General features: G+C 54.0%; 1 protein-coding gene across 1 annotated transcript in view; it reads left to right on the top strand.

Annotated features, from left to right (window-relative positions):
• The window catches only part of CEMIP (cell migration inducing hyaluronidase 1), a 140,856-nt gene extending 116,528 nt beyond the window's left edge, over positions 1-24,328 (top strand). The window contains exons 19-29 of the mRNA XM_072950896.1: positions 2,926-2,961; positions 3,043-3,198; positions 5,640-5,820; positions 7,070-7,285; positions 10,263-10,474; positions 11,426-11,611; positions 15,267-15,471; positions 15,663-15,749; positions 16,431-16,588; positions 19,666-19,766; positions 21,418-24,328. Of these exons, the coding sequence (XP_072806997.1) occupies positions 2,926-2,961; positions 3,043-3,198; positions 5,640-5,820; positions 7,070-7,285; positions 10,263-10,474; positions 11,426-11,611; positions 15,267-15,471; positions 15,663-15,749; positions 16,431-16,588; positions 19,666-19,766; positions 21,418-21,545 (1,666 nt within the window). The 3' untranslated portion in view covers positions 21,546-24,328. The remainder of the gene's footprint in view (positions 1-2,925; positions 2,962-3,042; positions 3,199-5,639; positions 5,821-7,069; positions 7,286-10,262; positions 10,475-11,425; positions 11,612-15,266; positions 15,472-15,662; positions 15,750-16,430; positions 16,589-19,665; positions 19,767-21,417) is intronic.
• Positions 24,329-24,451: the final 123 nt, after the last annotated feature.

The following is a 24,451-nucleotide window of genomic DNA, read 5'->3' as shown; positions in this document are numbered from 1 at the left end:
AAAAGTGAGCAAGGCAGAGAGAGGAATCAAGTTGTGTGCCGATGTGTGACCTCGTGGTCGCCCAGCCAGGCAGGGGCATCAGATGGCAGCAGGACCGCCCTAAAAGCAGCGTACGGCTTCAGCCCACCATGCCAGGCCCTGTGGGTCATGATTTGCCTCCAAATAGTCACTGGACTTGGCTCTGTCAGGTCGCATAACCAGTCAGCGAAAGGAAGGAAGAAGGAAATGAGCACGTTCTAAGCACCTACTGTGCGCTGACTCCTTTGTTGCATTCGTTTCTTACCATGTTTCTCAAAGATGTAAATCGTTGTCTCCATTTTAGACACAATAAACGGAGGCTCAGCTGAGTGAATTTCTCAAAATGTGAGTGGTTGAACTGAGACTTGAAATATCAGCTCATCAGACTCTAAGGCCCAAAGAAAGAAGACAGGGAACCCTGAGTTCTGATATAAGGTCCCACACTGGACAAGGACCAGAAGGGCCAGGCAGCCGAGCTGGGGTTTGCTCTAAAGGAGTACCGTGAAATGCCTTTTGCGTTATAAACGAGAGATCAGAAACTTTACGTGGGGAATAAATGTATTTCTCTATTTTACTGCGACCAATTAAAGGAAAAATGAAGTGGGACTTGCTCGTGAAAGGGAACAAAAGGAAATGAAAGTGTGTGAGGAGGGAACCAGACACAGATTTCACACATGCACATGCACACACACATGCACGCGGAAAGGCTTCTCAGAAAAGCAGAGGCCAGACACTGACTCAGGGATGGAGACCAGGCAGCCCCAGTGAGAGCCAGACACACGTGGGAGATGGAAAGGGAATATCTCCGGCAGAGAAACTGGGAGGGGGGGTGCTTTGTTTTGTGTGGGGCCAGAGAAGAGGGAAAAGGGAAGAAGGGAGCCTGTTCTGGGGTCCTGATGGGCGTTCTGGGCACGAGGAGGAAGGCTTGTTCCGATTGACTCGAGAGGGCGGAAGTTACAGATCTGGGCAGATTTCAGCTCAGCAGAAGGAAGAACTCCCCTGCAATACAAGATGCTAGTCAGTGAGATACGCTGCTCATCCCTAGAATAGAGGCCCAATGACACTTGAGAGGTGATGAAAGAGGAAACAGGTGGGGGCCAAGGCTACACTCCTCTGCAGTGGTCCACGTCCAGTGAATGTCTTGGTTCTGGCTGAAAGTTCAGGTCCCCGCGAAGGCAGTAGATGCCAGACCTAGGGCTGCAAGATGAGTTGTGAAGCCCCCCAACCCCGCCAATGGCAGGGGGTGGATTTTCTAACCCTCCACCAGACTCCTTCCAAGGGAGCCCCGATCTGGCTGGTGCCGAGGTTACCGTCCCACAAGTGGGCAAGGCTGGCACTGCCAGGGACTGACGGAAGATGGGGATCCCTTCAAAAACTTTGAGCATGTGGCCACTGTGTCCATTTCTTAGAAGGATCGTGCTAGCAACCACTGGGTTCAGGCAGCGATGGGAGGGGGCACTCCTAGAAGTGGGAGAGACAACCAATCATACTGCAGTCGTCCAGATGAGAAAGAATTACAGACCATGAGAACTTGGCTGAAAATGAGCCTTCAGGATAGCAAACAGGCTTAGCTGGAAGATGACTTCTGATTCATGTGTGTTGAATTTGAGATGCTTTTGAGATAACTCTATGGAAAGATCCCAAAGTTTGGAAGAGCAGGGAAAAGAAGAGCTGGTTTTAGTCACCAGCAGACTGGTGGGAATGGAAGCCGTGTGTCTTTGTGAAGTCCCCAGGGACACGGTAGACAATGAGAGGATCTTGGGCAGAGCACTGGGAGACGGTGATGATGAGGAAGAGCCTTGAGAAGACTGGGAAACCAGAGTCAGGAAGTTCTGGGAAAGAACTGTAGGGCACAGTGCCCCAAAGATGGGCTTCGAATGGTTAATTTGAACCAGATGGGCTTCAGCCAGAGGGGGACGTGCACGTGTCCGGAAGGAGAGGGAGCAGGGCGAGCAGAAGCAAACTGGGAACCAGAGAAACTTCAGGCAGCCAGGATGTGGCTGAAGCGGAGGGAAAGTGGTTCACCTGAGCCTTAAGCCTGAGGGCAAGGGCTGGGCTTAGGTTTATGGGTGATAGGAAGCCACTGGAGTTCAGGAAGCAGAGAGTGGTTGGTAGGAATGGCACTTGAGGAGATGGGCCCGGAGGGTGTCCGGGACAGGTGGGAGGAGGCCAGTTATATCTGCCCCCGGGATGAAGGAAACAAAGGCAGCCGCCGCATTTGGCCTTGGGGCCTACGGCAGCACGGACGCACGATCCGCTTGGATTCTGTGTGACCCCTTGTCACTCACAAGCAGACTCCCTCGAGGAGCGTGCTCCTCCTGGTCCTCAAAAGGGACGGGGCAAAAGGTGGCTGCAGTGTCATTGCAAAAGGGCTTCCTGCCCCCGTCCTGGCCGGCATCTTCCTGACCTGTGGGAAACCTAGAAATCAGCTCTCTAGCTGTCCTTCCCGCTGTGGCTGGAATCGTAGTGAGGATGGCTAAGAGGAAATGGAACTGTGTCCACATGCCCCCCAGCTTTACTCAGTGCTGGCCCTGAGAGTGGCAAGACCCTCCATGTGCCCCCGGTCCAGCCACCCACTGAACCCTGGAATCACAGAGGAGGGTGGGCTGGAGCGGGAGGCCCGTGGAACCAGTTCTGCACACTGATAATGCAATGGGGCATCAAACACTGAGAGCCACTGCAGTCACCCTTTGCTCTTTGGAGTCAGACATGGAGTGGGCGGGGGCCCAGACTATCCCTTTGTTATACAGGATGGGCGAGCCACAGCTCCCTCAGCAAACCCTGTACTTGTGTAAGGACCTTTCCCTTGCCCAGGATCCAAAGTATGACCCCGGGGCAGGGCAGCGTCCTTCCCTTCACGGCTTCACTCAGCAAGGGCACACTCTGACTGTCTGCTCTTGTCCCCAGGTTTGCTGACAATGGCATCGGCCTGACCCTGGCCAGGTAAGAGCAGCTGTCATCATGCTGGGCCCTCGGTGGGACGCTGTCTCTGGACATCTCACCCCAGACATCTTCTCTCTACAGTGGTGGCACCTTCCCGTATGATGATGGCTCCAAGCAGGAGATCAAGAACAGCTTGTTTGTTGGCGAGAGTGGCAACGTGGGGACGGAGATGATGGACAACAGGATCTGGGGCCCGGGTGGCTTGGACCACAGCGGAAGGACCCTCCCTATAGGCCAGTAGGTTTGCAACCATGACAGCTTCCTGGTTCTCTGTAGCTTAACCTAAGTGGCAGCAATGAAAGGAAAGACGCTAGTATGTAACTTGTACCTGTCAACTATGAATTCCTGTGTCCTCTACTGGTCAGAGAAATCACTGAAACAGTTAAATCTAGAATGGGGGAGAGAAGTCAAAAGACTGTTGAATATGAGTCAACAGGGTAACATAGCTATCAAAACACACCTGTAGTTCTGGGCTGTGTTAGTGGGAATTCAGGGTCCGGGATCGGCAACCGTGGCTTCCTCTCTCCCCCGGACAGCACGCCCGCTTGGAGCGTTTCATCCACTTCTGACCATAGTAGAGAGACAGACCAAAGCACTTACAGGAGAATAACTGGGAAGGTGGCACAACTCAAAGCAGTGTCACACACAGATGGGGACCTTCAACCAGAAGATGGGAACAGACATGGAGGGTTACGGGCTCTCTGCTGCTGAAGGCTGGATTATAACCGAGCAGTTGGGGAGGGAGGGGGTTACTCGGAGAGCTGACAGAGAAAAGAGACTCAGCCAGTTCCTTGGAAAGCCACAGCTTAGGTTAGCAGTGAGGAAATCTCTCCTTCTGATGGTGTTTCTGCTCAGATAGGAATTCAAGCCAGAGAGCAGGACTCTGGGCCACAAGCAGCAGGGGGACCCTGTTCTCTGAGGGCTAAGATCAACCCTTCCTGCCCCCTGAGCTTTCTTCTCTTTCTCTAGGAATCTGTCATTCCTGCCTCTCTAGGCAGGACACAGGCCTAAACTCCCAGCCCAAGTGGATGTGTGTCTTTGAAAAGGTTTTGCAGACAGAACCACAGGCCCCTTTGGCACGAGCTATCCAGAGCCCTTGTTTCTGTCTAACCTAAGTGATGTAGCAGTCTCTCCAGATCATCTTTGTGAGTGGCTCTGGGTCTGCATATGTGGGTTTCTTCGCTGAGGGTCACCCATCTCCCAGGGCCAGACTGCTCTGATGACTCCAGAGGTGCACTTGTTTATGGAGACCTGACAGCTCCGTCAGATTCAGGCAGGTTCCTCAGACTGCACTTGGGAGCAGAAACCTAGGACTGTGCAGTCTTCATGGTGAGGGATTCACCCTGTAGGGGCCTGGGTTGGGGGTCCCAAGGCAAAGTAAGCACACAGTTTAATAATAGAGCTGGTGAGAACCGGCTGTCCCTGAAATACCTTAAACGAAAAGACGCATGGAGCCACTCCTTGAGACCTGGGATGCAAGGCGATGACATCAGTCATTTACAAATACAAAGATACAGAAACGCCAGAAGGCCTCGGAGTCGGCTGAAGGCACAGTGCCGGCACGGGCGTGACCAGGCGCTTCCTCAGGGAACCGTGTCTGAATGAGGGGAGCCCAGCATTGAAGATGGGGGCAGCTGGAATACAGCAGCTTCCCATGGACAGAGTCCCCTTTCTATTTGCTTTCCCCTCTTTCTGTCCTTTCTTCTCTATGTCCACTGTGGAAGGAGAGGGCCCTGGCCCAGAGGTAGAGATACCAGTAAGAGCATAAAAATCGGGCTTGCAGAATGAGCAAGCCTAGATTTAGGGCCAGGTCCAAGAAGGACCACCAGGAAGCCAGCCCCTCTTAGGCCCTTGCTTCCCACGCCCTGCTCAGGAGTCCGTGGCCGAGGAGAGAGGAGCCTCTGAACGCCCTACCCCTTGCATTGGGCCCAAGGCAAAATGTCCAAGTCACGAGTGCTCCTCTTGTCCCTTCCACCTCCATCCCCAAGCCTTTTGCTTCTTCGTACAACCTTTCCCTGCTTCCTGGGTCTCAGGCCCCTCTTAGGGTCCTCTGGCAGTTCACAGTCTTGTCCTCCTGGGTGGTGGTGGGGCCTGCCCTCTCTTCTAGCGATGCTTGAAAAGTTACATCGCAGTTATTTTACCATTTCATTATCACCTTCCATCCTGTGCCCTTCCTCTCCCTGGTCTCCCAAACCCAGTGTACTGCCAACTGAAAGGCTTACTCACAGAGAGGAAACTCATCAGCGTCTTAACTAATTAAATTGTTATAGCAACTCAGACTAAGGCGATAATGACTAATGGCTCTACTCTCCCAAGGGACCTGATACTGGCATGCTCCAGTAGTATTTACAGTATTTATCCATGACTCTTTATCGGATGGAAAAATCAAGAGAAATGTTTGTATAGAGGACCATCCTCTAAGTCAGCAACTAGACATCCATCTGTCCATCCATCCAGCAATTCATCCAGCAATCATTTACTGACATTTACTATGTGTGTAAATGCTTTCTCAGTGAATGAATTAATGAATCACTAGTGTTCTGTGGTAGGGGGAGTTTCTGGGGGTGGGAATCAGGAATGCTTTACCCAGAAAGTCTCTCACCATCCACCTTGGAGGGTGCAAACAGCATGGTGGCACATGGTGATCGGCCTGACATCTGGCTTCCTTAACGCCATAGGAATTTTCCGATCCGAGGAATTCAGTTCTACGATGGCCCCATCAACATCCAGAACTGCACTTTCCGCAAGTTTGCAGCCCTGGAGGGCCGGCACACCAGCGCCCTGGCCTTCCGTCTGAACAACGCCTGGCAGAGCTGCCCGCATAACAACGTGACCAACATTGCCTTTGAGGACGTCCCGGTGAGTGAGGCGCCGCGGCAGGCTCCCGGCAAAGCCAGACTTTGGGCAGTGATTCACAAGTCCCCCGGGGCCTGGAGTTTGAGCCGTTGCCACCACCGCAGGGGTTGAACAGCCTCCTCCAAGCAGGCTGGGCCACGTCCCAGATCTGTCTGTATCCAAACTGGAAAAGTACAGGCGTAGGTTGCCGCACACAGGTCAAGTCTGGGTAAATGCCCGCTTGCCCTCACCCTGCTCAACATGCACCCAAGCCGCGGCAGAAACCTTCGCTGCCCTCAAGGTTCTGAGGCTGTGCCTCCAAGGGGCTTGGCTTCCGCCTACCGAGTCTTGTAACCAGCCCACTTCAGTGGGCACAATTAATCTAAAAACCCCAGCAGTTTCCAAAGGAATCTTTGCAGAAGATGCTCTGTTTAATCTCTCCCTGAGAGTGGAACATAAATAGGCCTTCCTGGCCGTGCCGGCCGACAGACCAGAGCTGGGGGTGAGGAGGTCAGGACAGAGGGCTGCCCTGTGAGGCGAGGCAGGCCCAGGGCTCCTGGGGCATTCTCTTTGGGGTACAGATTTCCCAGACCCCCCCTCCTGCCCTCTGCCTGTCTGCCCAGTTCCTGGCAGGCTGAGGGAAAAGATGTGAAACTCAAGTTACTTAATTTCTTTTCTTAGGCCACTGAAGGCCTGAAAGAGGTCAGTTGTGGAAATCTCCAAGGGCTCATGTTGAAAGACTGTCTTCCTGAAACAGTCATACATTCTTTCTCACACAAATCCACCCCAGCCTGTGTGTGTGTGTGTATTATATGTATACTTTCTCATACAAACATTCATCACCACCTCAGCCTCTTCCTCTCTCTCTCTCTCACACACACACGCACATGCACGCACACACACTTCCTCTCTCTCTCTCACACACACACACACACACGCACATGCACGCACACACACTCCCCACCACCCCCATTCCTGCAGTGTTTTCAGCCATGTATCAGAACGCTCTCCAGGGTCACACACAGCAGCCAACCCTCCAGTGAGCAGAGGCCAAAATACCATGCTGGGTCTGAGAGTTGAGGCACAGTGAACCTTTGGCCGTTTTGCTGGCTCCATCTGAGAGGTCAGCTGCGTGGTTTCCTCCAGTGCCCCAGAGCATCTTTGGTTTGGCTGGTTTGTAATGTCAGCGGAAATCGGAAACTTCGCCCTGGCCCGATGACGGCTGCAGCTTCCCTTTGCCTGGCCCAGCCTAACTTTCCTGGGCTCTGTTTAGATTACTTCCAGAGTGTTCTTCGGAGAGCCTGGGCCCTGGTTCAACCAGCTGGACATGGATGGGGATAAGACATCAGTGTTCCATGATGTCGATGGCTCGGTGTCCGAGTACCCGGGGTCCTACCTCACCAAGGACGATAACTGGCTGGTCCGGCACCCAGACTGCATCGACGTTCCCGACTGGAGAGGCGCCATCTGCAGCGGGCGCTACGCACAGGTGAGGACGCAGGGCGCACCTCCCCGGGTGTCACCGGTCACTCACTCATAGGACAAGCGTGGAGTGACAGCCTACTGTATGCTCGCCTCTAGGCCAGGCCAGAAAGAGATGGAGGCTTCTTTTGTATTCTTCTTTCTTTCTCTTTATTTTTTCTTCTCACTCAATAGGATTTTCAAAAAAAATCTAAGTGAAAACACTTTGTAGGTAAAATGCTTAGAGAAGGAGCTCTGTGAGGTCAGGCCCCAGCACTTACTGTGTGCCTCATCTGTGAGGGCAGAGTAACAGCTGGGCCCCCGCAGAGTGCCTCACCAGCCCTCTCCACCAGAAATACAGTGCAAGCCGTCCACATGGTCTTTTTTTATTTTTTAATAGGATACTGGGGCTTGAACCCAGGACCTCATGTATGCTAAGTATGCACTCTCCCACTGGGCTATACCCTCCCCTAGACGTGATCTCAGATCTTCCAGTAGCCGCATTAATAAGGAAAAAGAATGGGGAGGGCGCAGCTCAGTGGGAGAGCACATGCCTGGCATGCACGAGGTCCTGGGTTCAAGCCCCAGCACTTCCATTAAAAAGTAAATAAAAATAAATAAACCTAATTACTTTCCCCAAAAATAAATAAATAAGAACAAAGGTTTAAAAAAAGACTTTTTTTAAAAAAGGAAGAAGAAATGGGAGAAATCTATTTAAATGATACACTTGATTTAACTCAATATATTCAAAATACTATCCTCTCAACATGTAACCAATATAAAAAAATCATGAATGGAACATTCTTTATGTTTATGTTTGTTTCCTGCCCTAAGCCTTCGACATCCACAGCACGTTTCATATTTATAGCCCGCTCAACCTAGATGCAAATTTTCTTCCATCAAAGCAACAGCTGGTCCGACCCCAACAGTAAAGCTGCGTTTCACGGACAACTGTTTTGCACTGTCTTTGGTTTGAAATTTAAATTAATTAAAATGAGATGTAAAATTCAGGTCCTCAGCCACACCGGTCCCACTTTTAGAGCCCAGCAGCTGCACGTGGCCAGCGGCTACAGTATGGGCCGGTAGGCAGGGGCAGTGCCTGCAATGGGAAAATGTCACTGTATTATTGTTCCTGATATTATTTGGAGGAACGACTGAGGAATAGATGAACAGGAGAAGAGAGACCCAAAGAAATGAAGGGCTGTCAGATAGGAGGGAGGCACGGTGAGCCAGGTGGCCCCAGAGCGGGCACGGAAACTAAGCACGAAGTTGTCCTCACAACCGCCCTACGGGCAGGCATTGTCACCATCAGCAATCCGGGTGTCAGAAAAAAGCTAAAGATGGTTTGGAGTCTGGGGAGGGTTGGGGAGGGGGCTACTGCCCGTGAGGGGAAAGGGCTCCTGGGGGCCAAGTGGGGGACCTGGGGGAGAGGCGCGCTCGGAGCAGGTGCCAGCGGGGGTGGGAGCAGTGGCGGCAGAGCCCAGAGGAAGGCGGGGCTGGCGAAGTCGAGAGAGTTTCTTTCCACAGTGGAGGGTGAGGTCGTGAACTGAGAGGGTGGAGCGTGGGCCTGAGCCGGGTGGCCTGCAGACAGAGATAACGCTGGGAAGGGCTGCCACCGAGACTGGAAAATGCTGACAAGGGGCGTGGGGAAGGAATGCCGGGCCCTGCTGAAAGCCGGTGGAGGCTGCCGATGGCCCCCCTGCAAGGGGCACCGCTCTCCCAGGCTGTGGGGTTTTCTCGGCCCTGTTCCAGAGCCCTGGCAGCGGAGGGGGGACCCGTGGAACAACCCAGGCTGAGGCTTCTGCTGCGTGTGTGCACAGGGCAAGGGATCTGATGCTACAGGAGCGAGCAGTTGACGTGATGGTCTGGGGCAGATAAGAAGGGAAGTGGAGTCAGAAGGGAGCTGAGAGACAGGAGTCATGACCCGAATAATTAAAGGGTGACCAAGCCCTTAAGCCTTGCAGCCACACTCTGCCAGTATCACAGCATCCCTGATTCAAGGGCGAGGCATCCCATGCAGAGCCTTGATCTTGAACTTCCCGCCCACCCTTTCTTTCCCATAGTGTTTATCTTGTGTAGAAAAAGGCTGATAGTTAGAGCTTGCCAGGTTATGACAACCAGGCTACTGGCTAATTATTAGTAATAACCTCCTCCCTCCACTTGACAGCTTACAAAATGCTTTAATGTTTCTCTAAGCTCTTGATACTCATGACAGCTCCATTTGAGGGTGGAGTTAAAGTTTCTCTTCCCATTTTATATGTAATACAACTGGAGGCGAAGATAACCCCTTCCTTCCAAAGGCACAACATTATTGCCCCTTGATGTGATGGTCTATCTTGGCCACAGCTACAAGGATGTCATTTGATGAATGTGAGACAGGTTCTCAAACAGGTCACAGTGTTTTCAACAAAGAGGGCTCTTCGGTCCCTGGGACTCAGTGGCTGACAGTCTTGCTTTCGGTTTTTCTCTCTGAAATGAGATGTCATTCACTCCCCGGGGTGTACTGACAGGCACATGGACTGACCACAAGGGCCAGACACTGAGAATCAGGGGAAGACCTAGAGCCGCACACCCAGGCTCTTTCTCAAATTCACGCAGGACAACAGCCAGTTAAAGGGGAGTTGCGTTTGCAGCAGAAGTGTCAAAATTCTCTCTCCCCCTCTCTGCCTTCCTTTAGCTCCTGAGTCCCCGCCTTTTCCCAAAATTTGCCAGCTGACTATTAAGCAGACTCCCCCCAAGTTTCCACTGGTCTCTCCTCAACAGAGCACTTTTTTGAAAATGTGCAGAAAGCTTTAGCTGGATCGCACAGTACGGCTTGGGCTGCCTTCACCAGCAGAAAGAGATGCCCCCTTATTTGGCCTCCTTTCATTCAAGCTTTCTAAAAAGAGCTCTGTTCAGAGAAAGTGCCTTTGAAAGTGTAGTCTGTAGTCAGATGTTAACCAGACGCTCTTGGAATAATCCCTTGTAATTGCCCCGTTGTGTGTTTCCTTTTTGGGTTTTAAAAGATGTATATTCAGGCCTACAAGACCAGTAATCTGCGAATGAAGATCATCAAGAATGACTTCCCTAGCCACCCTCTCTACCTGGAGGGGGCCCTGGCCAGGAGCACGCACTACCAGCAGTACCAGCCAGTCATCACCCTGCAGAAGGGCTACACCATCCACTGGGACCAGACGGCCCCCGCCGAGCTCATCATCTGGCTCATAAACTTCAACAAGTGAGTGGGTGCCTGGCGGGAGCAGTGTGACCTGGGGACCGCTGCTCTGACGGAGCTCCAGGCGACGGTGATAACGAAGCCTCGTTGCAAGGTCCCGGGCTTACCGCTCACGGAGCCTCAGGCTAGCCCATGTCATCCCTGCAGGAGGACGGATTTAGAGGGCTTGACATCGCCTAGGGGTTAAGAATCAGAAGACCTGGGCTGAGCCCCCTTTCTGGGTGTGGGCGACCTCAGGCAGGGCATCTACCCCCTTGGAACCTCAGTTCCTTCATCTGGGAGATGGGGATACTGATACTTGGCAGAAGTGTAACGAGGATCGAGCAAGGCAGCGTAGGCTGGGCATTTTGCCCAGGACCCGGCTTTACGAAGTGCTCGATATATGGTTAAACATGCCTGGCAGCTGTCGCTACCGTTTTACAGAGCGGGAAACGAGGCTGCGAGGTCAAGGAATTAAGCTGAGGGCGTCTGGATAGGGCGTCATATATTTCTGTTCATGTATTTTCTATGCACATTATTGACTGATCACAGTATTTCTGTGAGACAGACATTTATCAGATGCAGGTGAGACCTAAAGAGATGAAATGGGTCCCACAATCAGGCTGGACCAGGAAGGGTCTGAATCTGGGTCCTACAGATCCTGACTCTTTCACTCCAGCCCTCTTTCACATCAGCCAAAGTTCCACATGGGGCACCCAATGTACATCCTGGGAGCCCCCGACCGACCCCCTCCAATGGTCCTCCTCATTCATTGCAGTCTCCATCTCTCCCACTGTCCTGGAACACTCTTTGACCCAATCATGACCCACACAGCAAGTGCTCTTTCAAAATTCCCCATTGGAAAGTAGAGGTGCCATTTGCTGGAGAATTCTCTGGTCTCTCTCCAAGGCATGCCCAGGAGGCCCGGGGGCCTGGACATCCTTGCTTGTAACCTGAATGCACTTCCGGTTGTAGGGGCGACTGGATCCGAGTAGGGTTCTGCTACCCGCAAGGCACCACCTTTTCCATCCTCTCCGATGTTCACAATCGCCTGCTGAAGCAAACGTCCAAGACGGGCATCTTCGTGAGGACCTCGCAGATGGACAAAACAGAGCAGAGCTATCCCGGCAGGAGCCACTACTACTGGGATGAGGACTCAGGGTGAGGAGCCCCCACCCGGCTGTGGGAAAGCACCCCGTTCTCATTCTGTCCCCCAGCCTTTCCAGTAGTCCTAAGAACTACCATGCAGCGCGTGCCGGTTAATGTAGAATACTTTCCTAGGCACTGCCATTCTAAGGCAGACTGTACCGTCCACGGATGACATTTTTTTTTAAAGCTGTGAAGCTTTAGGAGTAAAATAAACACTCTATTAATATGCACGTGGATTGTAGGGTATATACCTATTTCAGAAAAAAAGTGAAAGCAGTGAATCTTAGAATTGAGCAAACGTGGTACATGACCTCAGTTCCTTACTACCACTCATCTGGAGCAGGTGATACTACCCCTGATTTAGAGATGAAGGCAGGAGGCACAGGGCACACAGGAATGACTTGCTCAGAGACCATGGCACAGACTTGGCGTGGCTCGTTTGGAGGCCACGCCTAACTGTACCCAGAGCCCTCCCGCCTTTTGCTGAACTGCACCGGTTCTATTCAGTAGAGATGTCATGGGGACAGATTACCTGCTCACGGAGACAGGGAGCTATTTGGTTTCCTCCCCTAAAAACAGAGTTCTTCTAACCTCTTAAGAATGCCAACACAGCTCCAAAGCGATAAAGCTGTTGCCAGCCAACCCTCTGGGGCCTCGGGGTAAAGGATCATTTCACGGCCATTTTTCCATTCTTGAACTGAGCTCAATGATAAGGAAATAGGAGACGCTGTCTCTTACTTGTTAAGAAAGATACGGCTTTATCGATTTGATGAAAGGAAAAATTCAAATTTGAAAATCAGAAGTGTACGTCAAAATGTTGGGGCTCAGGGAGGCAGGAAATAGCACCCCTTTTCCCACATCAATTCTGAACCAATGGTGGGGCACACAAGACAGCATGTGCAGAGGGAACGATCAGTCTTAATGATGACATGGCTGCTGGTCATCCGAGCTTCCCCAGACCAGCCCCAGTTGCACCTGCCCAGCCCTGAGCGGCGCTGAGCCATCGTGGGCTCCCCACCTGGAGCCCAGCCCCCAGGACTTAGGGCTCACGGGGCAGACCAGGTGCCCGCTCTGTGGGCTGACCTGTATGCCCACCCCCACCAAATGAGTCACCCCACTTCCCCCAGAAGGCGCCAGTGAGGGGGTGAGGCGGGTCCCGGGGTGTTTAGAAAACTCCCTCCCTATGAAAACTGGAGGAGAACTTAAACACCCCTCCTGCGCCAGTAGAAAACATTATGGTAAAAAACCAAACGTTACTAAGGCGAAGCCCTCGCAGCGCCATGTGTGCGCAGTTCCTCCTCCTTGTAGGATCATGAGAAATGGGATGTTCCAAGATGTGAACGTCTCCAAAAAAAGGTTTCAAATTTTTCAAACTGCCACTTAAACAAGTTGAGCCTTTTTGATCAAAACACTGAAAGATCTATGATTTTCCCCCTTTAGGTAGATTTTGTTGTGTAATCTGACCTTTCTGCTGGTGGCTTGGGTGACCCTCAGCCCGCTGAGCCTCATGCTGTGCTTTAGTTCAGTGAGAGCCTTCGGGGCTGGAAGCCGGGTTCTGAGATGTCTGCTTCCCGAGCAGCAGCCCAAACTTTTTAATTCTTCAGGCTGTTTTTAATGATCTTCTCTGCCTCACAAACGTGTTGTTCTTTCTTGCTCACATTCAGAGCACCTGCCTTTAGTGACTAGCTCCTACTCTGCTGTGGGCTGGGACACTGGGTAACCAGCTTGTTATAACTGGGGGTAAAATAAAAAGTGAGTAGGCTGCAAGTGAAGGGGCCTTGAAGTGTCAAATACTTTTTTTCAGACTCTGAATCACCTCTGTAAATCTTTCAAGGGAAAAAAAAAAAGCACTCAAGTGGTTTTAGCTGTGTCCTGGTGCCAGCTGCCACCTAAGAGAGGTATTGCTAAACTATAAATAAGCCTAGCATTCAGGTGCACGGCCATCGGTAGGGCTGCTGTGAAATGCTACCTGGTCCCACAGCCAGGATTTGAGCCCAGGCTTTCTGCCGCCAGGGCCTTATTCTTTTCATTCCCCTCAGGGCCTCCCGGTCTAGCTGACCCGGGCATATCCGTGTTGAAGGTGGGGCTCAGGGAAGGCAGCTGCTCTCTGTAAAGTCGGGGATGTGGGCTAGATGGTCTTCCAGGGCCCTCCCAGTTTGCATACTCTGATCTGTCATGACAGCGAGGACACCTGCACACTGGCAGCCTCGGGCAGACGCCTAGGACCACGCCCACTCCTCCGCCTGGGTCTCCTTGCGGGATCTTGCTCATGAACTTGTCCCCTGGGGTGGTTTCTGACCTCGTGCGGGAGACGCCAGTGGAGACGTGATGACAGGCAGCATTAAACTGCCTTCCTCCCCAGCTGCCCGAAGCTCCCCCCACCCCGCGCAGCGCACGGGGCACAGACGGAGCGGCTCTGCGCGCAGCTGCAGCGAGTGATGCCGCAGCAGCCCACAGTTCCATTCCAGGAGCGCTGGATGGCAAGAAGCATGAAGCCACTCAAGGGAGCTCGAAGTGGAGGTGTTCTTGAGAGGGAGCCAAGGCATCTTCAGGAAGCCATCCCAGCTGGGCGCCCTGGGCTCCTGTGCTGAAAACGGGCTGGCAGGGACCAGGTGGCCTGCTGGGCTCGGCTGCTCTTTCTCCTCACGTTCACACACGTTCCCTCGCATGCTGGGCCTGGTGTGTCAGCTTCTTGTTGCAAAACTGCCTTCCTCTCTCAATGCCTCGGTGGGCACATGGCTCAAAACGGTTGCCCCAGTGCCAACTCCATGTGGCCTTCCAGCTTAAGCACCAGCCAGTAGTTGACAAGAGATCCTGGGTCTCTTCATCCAAATTCGAGACGGAGAACCTTCTTGGCCGTTGGGTAGCCAATCGGTGGCCCCTCTGCAAGTCCAGTATGCGCCCCTGGTCCCATCAGCTGTGGTGAGGGGGTGGGGGTGGCGCCAAGGCACGAAGGTGCCCATAAGCTCTCTGGGCAGACTGGGCTCAGCAGAGGGTCCACTCCCAGAGGAGAGTCTGCACCGGACAACCCATACCGTATACTCCAATGTTTCTCATGTGGGAATCAGCCTGAAAGCAGTTTTCTGAGCTAAAAGAACAGCGATAACAAATCCAAACTGAGCCCCTTGGTTTCCTCGTCATCTGATTCCCTGCACCGCCAGGTCCGCTTCTAGTTCTTCACAAGAAGCAAGGATAAATTACGGTTTGGAGAAGAGCTGAGTTAGGAAGCCCGATAGCTTGTTCCCCACCAGGCACAGGGATAGGATGGGATGGAAAAACCCCAGCTCTGTCCCTTGCGTGGTCCTGGCAAGTCACTCCACGTCTCTCATACATGGTTTCCTGATCTGAGAAATAGAGATGCTAACAGCACCCACTGAACAGGATTGTTCAAGGATTAAGTGAGATAATATGTCTCTTTATGGCATGAGCATAGCATGGCATACAGCACCGAAAATTGTCAGTATTAGCTTTTTCTTAAATGCATTTTTAAAAAATTTCTCCAACCACATATAACCTTGCGGTAGACACAGATCCATTTTGTAGGGCCCCCTGGGTCTAATTGCTGTGGCCAGCACAGAGTGCTTGGTAGATGTCTGTGAGAGAGGAGGAAGCGGAGGAGGGGGACCTGGGTACCACAGCAAACGCCCTGCTCTGCTCCTGTGTGCAGGCTGCTGTTCCTGAAGCTGAAAGCTCAGAATGAGAGAGAGAAGTTTGCCTTCTGCTCTGTGAAAGGCTGTGAGAGAATAAAGATTAAAGCTCTCATCCCAAAGAACGCGGGCATCAGCGACTGCACGGCCACGGCCTACCCCAAGTTCACGGAGAGGGCCGTCGTGGACGTGCCGATGCCCAGGAAGCTCCTCGGCGCTCAGCTGGTGAGTGGCTGACGGCGAGCCGGGGCTCCCTTTGCCTTCAGCCGGGCCCAGACCCGTGAGAGTCCTGCCCGGACACCTGCACAGCCCCTCACACCTGTGGACGGTGACTAGGGGGACGGGAGAGGGAGGGGGAGACCAGACGCGTGACTCCCCAGGCCTGACGACCACGCTGGGTCTGGTTTGTTTTCCAGAAGACAAAGGACCGCTTCTTGGAGGTGAAGATGGAAAGTTCCAAGCAGCGTTTCTTCCACCTGCTGAACGACTTTGCTTACATTGAAGTAAGCAACCCTGGCCCCTGCCCTGCACCGCCTTGCTCACTGAGATGGGGTGTTGGTTTCACAGGCCTGTTGTCGCAGAGGGTGGTTGAGAACCACAGAAATTCATCCTCTCCCAGTTCTGGCAGCTGGAAGTCCAAAATCAAGGCGTCAGCAGGGGTGGTTCCTCGTGGAGGCTCTGAGGATGCGTATAATGAGCGTCTGTTCAGGGCCTGTTCCAGGCCTTTCCGGCTTCTGGCAGCTCCCGGCCACCCCTGATGCTCCTTGGCTTGTAGATACACCCCTCCAACGCCTGCCTCTGCCCTCACGTGGTCTCCTCCCCCGTGTACCCGAGTCTTACATCTCCCTCTGTCTTGCTCTTATACGGGCACCTACCCCTGGATTTAGGGCCCATCCTAAAGCAGGGTGATCTCTCTTCATTACATCTGCAAAGGCCGTATTTCCAAACAAGGTCACTTTCACAGGTTCCAGGAGATGTGTCCTTGGGGGAAGCCACCATTCAGCCCATGACAGAGGGCTACGAGGAATTGATTTAAGTGGGTTTTACAGTTTGAACAGCTGCATAGGTGACTTCTGTCTTCAGAGTCTGCATGAGAACCACTCGGGCAGGAGAACCTCAGGGCTTTGCTGCCTTCAGGACCACCCCCCACCCACATCACCCTTTGCGTTGCTTGTTGTCTGCAGGTGGACGGGAAGAGGTACCCCAGTGCGGAAGATGGCATCCAGGTGGTGGTGATTGACGGGAGGCAAGGGCACGTGGTGAGCCACGCAAGCTTCAGGAATGCCATCCTGCAGGGCATCCCGTGGCAGCTCTTCAATTACGTGGCGGCCATCCCCGACAAGTGAGTCTGTGCCTCTGCGTCTGGAGCTGTCCCACGGCCCAGCAGACCCCTGGCTGAGGCCCCCCTCCCTGTCCCTGAGACCTTCATCCCAGCCCAGTCTGAGAAAGCTCAGGGAGTCTCCACAGTCTGCCCACCAATAATGGGTGCTGGCTGGGACGGCTCCCTGCCTGGTGCCTCTCCCGTGGGCTCCGGGACCGTTGTGAATGTAGGTCAGGCCGAGGCAGACGGTCTACCCAGCTGCGAATGGGACGCCTGCCCTGGCCTTCTGCCCCCAGCACGACACACTCTCCCAGCATGACCTCATCCCCTCCCACACCTTCAATACGATCCAAATGCTGGTGGCTTTTGAGTGTCTCCAGCCCACATGTCCCTCCAAAACGCCAGGCATTTTTATCCAACTGCCACTTGGACATTGCCACCTGGATGTCTCCTATGGAACTGAATTCTCATAATTAAAAAAAAAAAATCCAGACCAGTCACTCCTCCTCTTTCCCCCGTTTTGACAAAGTCATCATCTCCCATCTGGGCAGCTCGACCAGAGTCTGGGCATCATGCTTGGCTCTTGTCCTTCTGTCATTTCGCCACGCTCAGTGACTATGTCCCGTCAACTCTGCCTGCATCATTGTTCTCCTGCTGGTGACCCCACACTGTCCTCTGCATCGCTGCTCCGTCCTGGCCCTCCCCGTCTGCCAGCCACCCAGCAGGCTCCCTTGTCCAGTCTCCCCGACTCAAATCCACCTACCATACTGGCTGGGGGGCTGAGCTTATTACCTGTAGGTGTCTCCTGTCCCCTTTCCTAGGAATCTTTGGTAATTCCCCTCCACCTTCCAAACCTAACACACACATCCCTTCTTTGGGGAGGTCTCTTCCAATCCGAACAAAAATTTCTAACTACCCGCCAAAGGACTGGTGGGCGTGTCTGCTCCCCCGTCCACAGTATGGACTTCTTGATGTTGGGACCCTGTCTAACTCATACGTGCATTTCTAGTATGATGGGTGTAGGATTCACTCAGTTGCTGATAGTCTAAGTGAAGCGTTTAATGTGATACCCGCCACAGAGGAAGTGCTGTACATATTTATTGATGAAAACAAATGTACTTCCCAGATGCTAGCTGTTTGGTGTTTGATGGGCATGCCGTGAACTGGGCGCTCTGCGAGATTCCAGAGATCGGGCTTTTGTCCCTGCTCTAGTCCCCATCACAAGCTTTTTTAGCATCATATCTTCATCTGCAGATTCATGCAGAAGGCCCAGGTTTGCCGATTCAGGGAACATACGTTATCATCTAGAGATTAGTAGTTTTCATGCCTTTTTGGGCCAGAGGACTTTTTCTTGAAATGAAACAGGATGCAAAAGCCTAGAATAAGTGATGCAGAGCTGCTCTGTTTAGCAAAGGGGTGAGAGGTATAGGACCGCCCCGCCCAGGGCTGCTTTCAGCCCGTGCAGCAGCCCCGGCGCACCTTGCTGGGCGCAGCGCTCACCTAGTACCCAGTGTGCGCTGGGCCCTGGGTTGCTGCCGGGTGCTCAGGAATTGGGTACCACAAGACCCAGCCCTGACTTCGGGAAAGCAGCAGGGAATGGGGCAAGACAGGTGCTGGCCCGCCGTCACTGTGGGCCGAAGCTAGGCTGTCCCACCCTTCCCACCCCACCCACAGGACCACCCCTGGTGCCAGGGTCCCAGGGAAAGGAGGAGGCAGCCACTCACACCATGGCTTGCAGGAGCTTCTTCTGCCCAGCCACCCCATGGGGACCTCTGTGCTGACAGGTGCAGGGGAAGCCCATACCAGACAGAAAGGGGCACCTGAAGTGTGCAGGCAGCTTCTGGGTGTCGCCGGGAGGCTGTGGCAGTGTCTCTCTGACCCACTCCTGTGAGCCCCATCTGGAGGGCATGACCTTGATCTGTGTCCAGCCCAGCAAGAAGACTTAACTGAGCCAAAGGGATGTTGGCTTTTCTTCTGACTTGGAATGAGGGGAAAACAGCCTCCTGGGAACAGAGCCCGAATCCAAGGTTGAGGATGTGTTAGCCATGCTCCCTCTCTCCTTAACAGCCACCCAGCCCTCAGGCTTTCCTGCCCAGCCTTCCTGAAGAGCTGGATGTAGCCCCCAGCTCCCTTCCCATCTACTCTTACTGCACACAAGCTCTTTGCATTTTAAGAGCCTTCCTTTTGCTCCTAGTGGGACACAAGTGGGGGTAACAACAGTTTCCAGAATCCTATACAGTTTTTCCACGTCTGGACTGTGGTCTGCGGTTATGGGATTCCTCTGAGATGCAAACTAGAAGCCCCATCGGGCCTCTGGCCCCGTTTCTGTTCCTGGGGGAGGTGTTCACTTCCTGCCGGCCGGCCCAGCTCGCTGAGTCTGCCACCACGACGGCTGTTTTCCCGGCACCTTGGCCTGAGCACAACCAGGGCAGGGGCGCAGAGACTCTGTGCTCCCGCGGTGGGCTTTTGCAAGTTGGGTCCTTCAGGCTGGACACGGCCACTGCCCCAGGCCTCTGCCCTCCCCAGGCATGGCTCCCCTTCGGCAGGTCCTTGCAGATAGTAACTATTTGCCTCCATCTCCCTCTCCCCGTTTTGTAAAACGGAGCAGTAACGCTGTCCTGCCTGACCAGAGAGGGAGGATGGGAACCTAAGGAGTTAACCCTCCTCTGAGCGCGTGGTAACCCTCCACTCTGCTTCCCTCCATCGCCGTGCCTCATCCAGTCCTACCCAAACAGCCCTGTGCAGATGAGGAGATGCGTGGCGAAGTCCTCCTGTTGCCCGGCCCTGACACAGGTGCTGGCCCCCAGGTGGTATGCTCTGCGTGGCTGCTCTGTCCTCTGTGGGGAGACGTGGAACAGCCGTGAGTGGACAGCAGGCCTAGGAAAGGCCACAGGCGCTGACCGTGGCCAGCTGTGTGGGCGAGCTGCTTAGGGTGTTGGTCACCACATGGAAAGAGCCAGTCAGCTGCTCTTTGCCAAGTCCCTGGCGGGGCTCTGGGCATGGCTAACTCAAGTCCCACCAGGCACACTCCAGCATCCCCCCCAGTGAACCCCGTACTCCAGCTTGCTCTGTCCTCTAATCAGTCCCTTTTCGCTCAGTTCCATAGTCCTCATGGCATCAAAGGGAAGATATGTCTCCAGAGGCCCGTGGACCAGAGTGCTGGAAAAGCTCGGGGCAGACAAGGGGCTCAAGTTGAAAGGTAAGGGGCTTGGGCCGGGCTCCCACTGACCATGACCCAGATGCCTGCTGTGCGGGCTGCTGCCGTCCCCTGCTGGGGCCAGACCACTTTCCCCCCAAGCCTGGGTACAGCCTCAGAATCCTCCACACAGCTAGCAGTCTGCTGGCACATGTGGACAAAAGGCCACCTAGTCACCATCCCTGCACGGCAGCAATGTCCTTCTAACCTGTGACCAGACACTGGAAGGAAATTGCTGCAGTGGCTCACCCATCTAGTCAGCGAGGAGCCCTTTTTTCCAGCAGAAAAGTGGCTCATTTGACCCTCGTATCCCAGTTCCTGCTTCTCCAGCTGGCCAAGGGGCCCTACCTCTTCCTGAACTCCTGGACTTTCCAGCTGCTGCCCAGTTTTTGCACAGCTCTTACTGGTTCCTCAGAGATAGGCAGGGAAGGAGAACATGAAAGCCTGGAGAATCCACGTGGCTTCTCCAAGGTCACGCAACTCTCCTGCGATGAAGCCCGGCACCGACCCCGCAGGGAGGGCGCCAGCCAGGGCGGACGCGGCAGCCTTCCATTGCCATCGTCCCAGGCCGTGTCCAGAGAGAGTCCCTGGGGAGGCCCGGGGGGGGGGGGCAGAGCGAGCACACAGCTAGCAGTGGTAACGTCCATCGTAGTTCCCAGGCAGTGCTCAGCCCTGCACCTTGCTGAACCGCTTAGAATGATCTCGGTTGTTCATTAATAACCTGGGCAACAGGTACTATTATTCCCATTTCAAATGAAGAAACTGAGAATTTGTTAAGTAATTTAAGATTAGAATTTGGATCCTAATTTTTCTAATTCAAAGCCAGAGTCCTTAGCTGCCCTGCCATCTTGACTTCAAAACACATCAAAGCTGCAGCCCATCACCCGGGCCGTTCATCCCAGGCGAAAGAACCACCAGGAACAATGAAAGTCCTTCAGATGAGCCAAAAGAGAACACAAGGGAAAGAGAAGCGTCTTCTCTGGGCCAGGCCTGAAAGCATTTGGGGGCATCTGTCCTTTAAATTAAGGACAAAAGTTGCCAAAAGCTGATGTTCAGTCAAGGGGCACTTTCCCAGTGCTGCCTGCCAGGCCAGACTATTCCTGAGTGTAGACACGGATCCCCAAGCCTCCTGGGCACCAGGCTCTGAGCTGCGAGAGCCCTGCGTGGGCCCCCAGAGTCGAGAGTTCTAGTCTGGGCTGCGCCATCTACTCCGTGCCCTTGGGCAAATTCCTTTACTCTTCAGAACTTCCTTCTAAAGCTACAGAATGTTGGAGCTGGGACAGAGGTCTTGGAGATGAGTGCCATCACTTGACAGATAGGGACACAGAGAGGGGCAGAGACTTGCTGCTGATCGTAGGGTCAGCTCAAAGGTGGCTGGAGGTCCTAGGGGGTCCCCCGTGTGAAGCAGAGCCAGCACTCTGCACGGGGGGCTGGGAGGCTCAGGGGAGACCCTGTGTGCCCCGTACAAACAAATGTCAGGTAGCATCAGTAGCTGGGCACAAACCTCTTCCCAGGGGGACACAGTCCAGCATGGCTAGAGGAGGGGGTGCTTGGTGGGGGCAGGGGAATGGCGATGGGGAACCCTGGAAGGTGGAGGGAGAGTGTAGGCATTCTCTCTTGAAGTTTCTGCTCACGTGACATCACTGCTTTTCAGAGAAAATGGCATTCGTCGGCTTCAAAGGCAGCTTCCGGCCCATCTGGGTGACTCTGGACACCGAGGACCACAATGCCAAAATCTTCCAAGTCGTGCCCATCCCCGTGGTGAGGAAGAAGAAGCTGTGAGGACCGCCGTTCCCCGGAGCCACCCCACAGTGGGCTCTGATGGGGGACTCTTGGCAGCAGACCAGGGCAGCACGGCTGGTTCCCCCAGCCCCTGTCCAGCAGCTGCCTGGGAAGGCCATGCGTCAGCCCTGGTGGCCCAAGGGAAGGACATCAGAGACCCCTGGTGCTGCCAGCTGCCCCCTCAAGTGTCTGCCTGCAGCCCCAGGACAGTGTCGGCTGATGCTGGAACCTTCTCTTTCCCGCAGCCTCTTGGGTGCTTTTCTCTGACCTGTGCCTCTTCGGGGGAGGAGGGGGCGTGGGGACCACACGAGGAGCCCTGGGCTATGCCAGCAGCAAAGGTCCCCCTCAGCTCGGAGGCAGCCTGGGGCCTGGGCCGTCCACAGACCCCCGTGCTCCCCAGCACGCACGCTAGAGTGGTAGATGTAGGGAAGAGTCCTGGTCTAGGGAGACCTTCACTCCTCCGCGGGCGGCGCTGGCGTGTAGCCAGAACTCGCCAGGGTAGGACCAGCCACCCTTGGGGAAGGGTGAGCCTGCCTCCGGAGGGGTTCAACCTTTCGGGAGACTTTGGGACCCAGGCTGGGAGTTGGACTAGGTGGCTTTTAAAGGCCTTTTCAGTTCTGAGATGCCAGAAGTCTCTGGCTTTTCACAGTGTGCCTAGAACCCAGCAGGAGGTGAGAACATTCTTTTTAACCACATCCATGATGCTGGATGCCCTGGCATACAGGGTGGAAGGGCGCGAAGTCATGACTAGGGCAAGGGGCTCACAGTCTGGCGGGACAGGCGGTCAGGGGTTTGTGCCCTCTGCTGCCAGGTGGAGAAAGCCAAGACAGGTAAACTGGAATCCAGTGTCAGTTCCCAGGAGGGAAAGACCTTCCACGCTCGGGTGGGTCCAAAAGCTTCCTGCGGGGGGAGGCCACGGGGCTTTGCAGGAATGAAGGGCAGGGGCCTTTGGACGGGCAGGGATGAGGCAGCCTCTGGCAGGGCTCAGGGGTTGAGCCCTTCCTGCCCGCATCGGGCCGCAGCAGGGTGACTGCAAGGTCACTCTTTGCCCTCAACCTGCTGGCCCACCCATCGTGGCGAGGCCGGCCTCAGAAGGGAGGGGCGGGGAGTGCTGAGCCCCACCCCCGACTCCAGGAGAGGGAAGAGTCAGGTTGAGAAAGGTGAGCCCCGTCTGCTCTCCCCCCAGGGCCCCGGGAGCCGTGGGGGAGCCCTGAGGCCACGCCCACAGCTCTGTGAGTCTGGGGCTTCAGGGCTGGAAAGGACCTTAGGAAATACCTAGTCCAAAGCCTTCACTTTATAGATGGGACGCATGAGACTCCAAGATGGGGAAGAACCACACGGCCAGGGCAGGGCCGGGCCGGGAGCCCCCCTCCCAGCACTTGCTGCCACACCACATTGCCTCAACAGCCGGCCCCGGGCACTCCTGAAGGAGCTCCCCAGCATGGGGACGAGTCCCCTTGAAGGGGGAAAAAGGAAAGATCAGAGTAGAAAGAGAATTGGCGAATGACTGTTTCTCTCTTGGCCCTCGGCGTGCACAAGGGCGCCCTCCTCTGGGCTGCGGTGGTCCTGCAGCCGCCCCGCAGGGCGCCCAGCAGCTGCAGGGACCTCACTGGTGCTACCTGTCTCCGCAGTTCTGCAGAAGCGCCCCGCAGGCAGCGTCGGGGCGCCCTAGCACGTTGGGGCGAGCCAGCTCGGCGGCTCTCCAGGCTCGGAAGAGCTTTGGGTCCATCCCAGCCTCCCAGCTACTGTCTAATAATCTGCTCTCTCTTGCCCACCTTGGAGAGAGCCGAGAGAGCTTCCGGAAGCTCTGTCTGTGGTTTATACTCTCTCGTGAGGTACCAGGCTCGCTCTGGGTCTCATGATGACTACAGGTGTCCCCTTTCCTCCCTTGGCCCAGTCTGCCCGGCTGCACCCATGAGATTCAGCCCACGGGTCTGCTCCCCAGGTTGAGCCAACTGCCAGAGAGGTTCCTCCCACTACACGTCTTTCAGCTGCTAGGAGGGGACTGTGGGACTCCGCCTCTTGAAACGTGGCAGCTTCAAAGGCCCAAGTCCCCGGAAAGGCCTCTTCCAGGCAGATCCGAGGCCAGAGGGAGCAGAGTTCAGATGACCTCATGATCTTCTTATTTATAGTTCTGTTGAGTTTTTTCTAAACTCCTAATGCAAGGGTCTCACACTGTGAACCACTTAGGAAGCGATCACTTCAGATGGCCAGGAATGTTGACTGTCTTTGGTTCAGTTTGTTGAAAAAAAATACGTATCTATTTGAAAATCCTCAGAGTTGTACATATGTCTAACAGTGCAGGATCCGTGCACAAACTTTCCTTCCTGAAGCATTCACCAAGAGCCAATATCCAGGCGTGCTCTTGGTAGCACAAATTTTCTTATTGCTTAGAAGACTGTTCTTGTTCTTTCTGTTTGAAAGCATCGAAATGAGATAGGCCTTTAAAAAAAAAAAAACACTCCTCTGAAATGCTTGTCTTTTTTTCCCCTGTTGCCGAAATAGCTGGTCCTTTTTCGGGAATTAGATGTATAGTGTGTTTTGTATGTAAACATTTCTTGTAGGCGTCACCGTGAACAAAGATATATTTTCTATTTATTTATTCTATATGTACTTCGAGACGTCATTGTCAGAGAAATGAAGAAGTGTCTTAAATGTCATGTTTGGGGATGTCCTTTGGACCGCTTGAAGGGGGTGTACCCAGAGCCTTCTGCTTGCAGCAGAGGACACTGGCTCTGGTCTGGAGATCTTGCTGTACCATAGTAAACATACGAAGGATGCCACGCGCCCGTCTGCTTGTTTTGTGTTTCCTTTAAAATGCGCCTCATTTCAAGCCAGACAGCTAAGGAAAATAAGATTGAGGAAATCGCCCGAGGAGTCGGCCTCTCACTTCCAAGAACTATCCA

This window comes from Vicugna pacos, chromosome 27 (assembly GCF_048564905.1).
Source record: "Vicugna pacos chromosome 27, VicPac4, whole genome shotgun sequence".
In the NCBI taxonomy this organism is placed as follows: domain Eukaryota; kingdom Metazoa; phylum Chordata; class Mammalia; order Artiodactyla; family Camelidae; genus Vicugna; species Vicugna pacos.
Note: the sequence above shows the minus strand (reverse complement) of the source record. Positions and strands in the feature narration are given on the sequence as shown.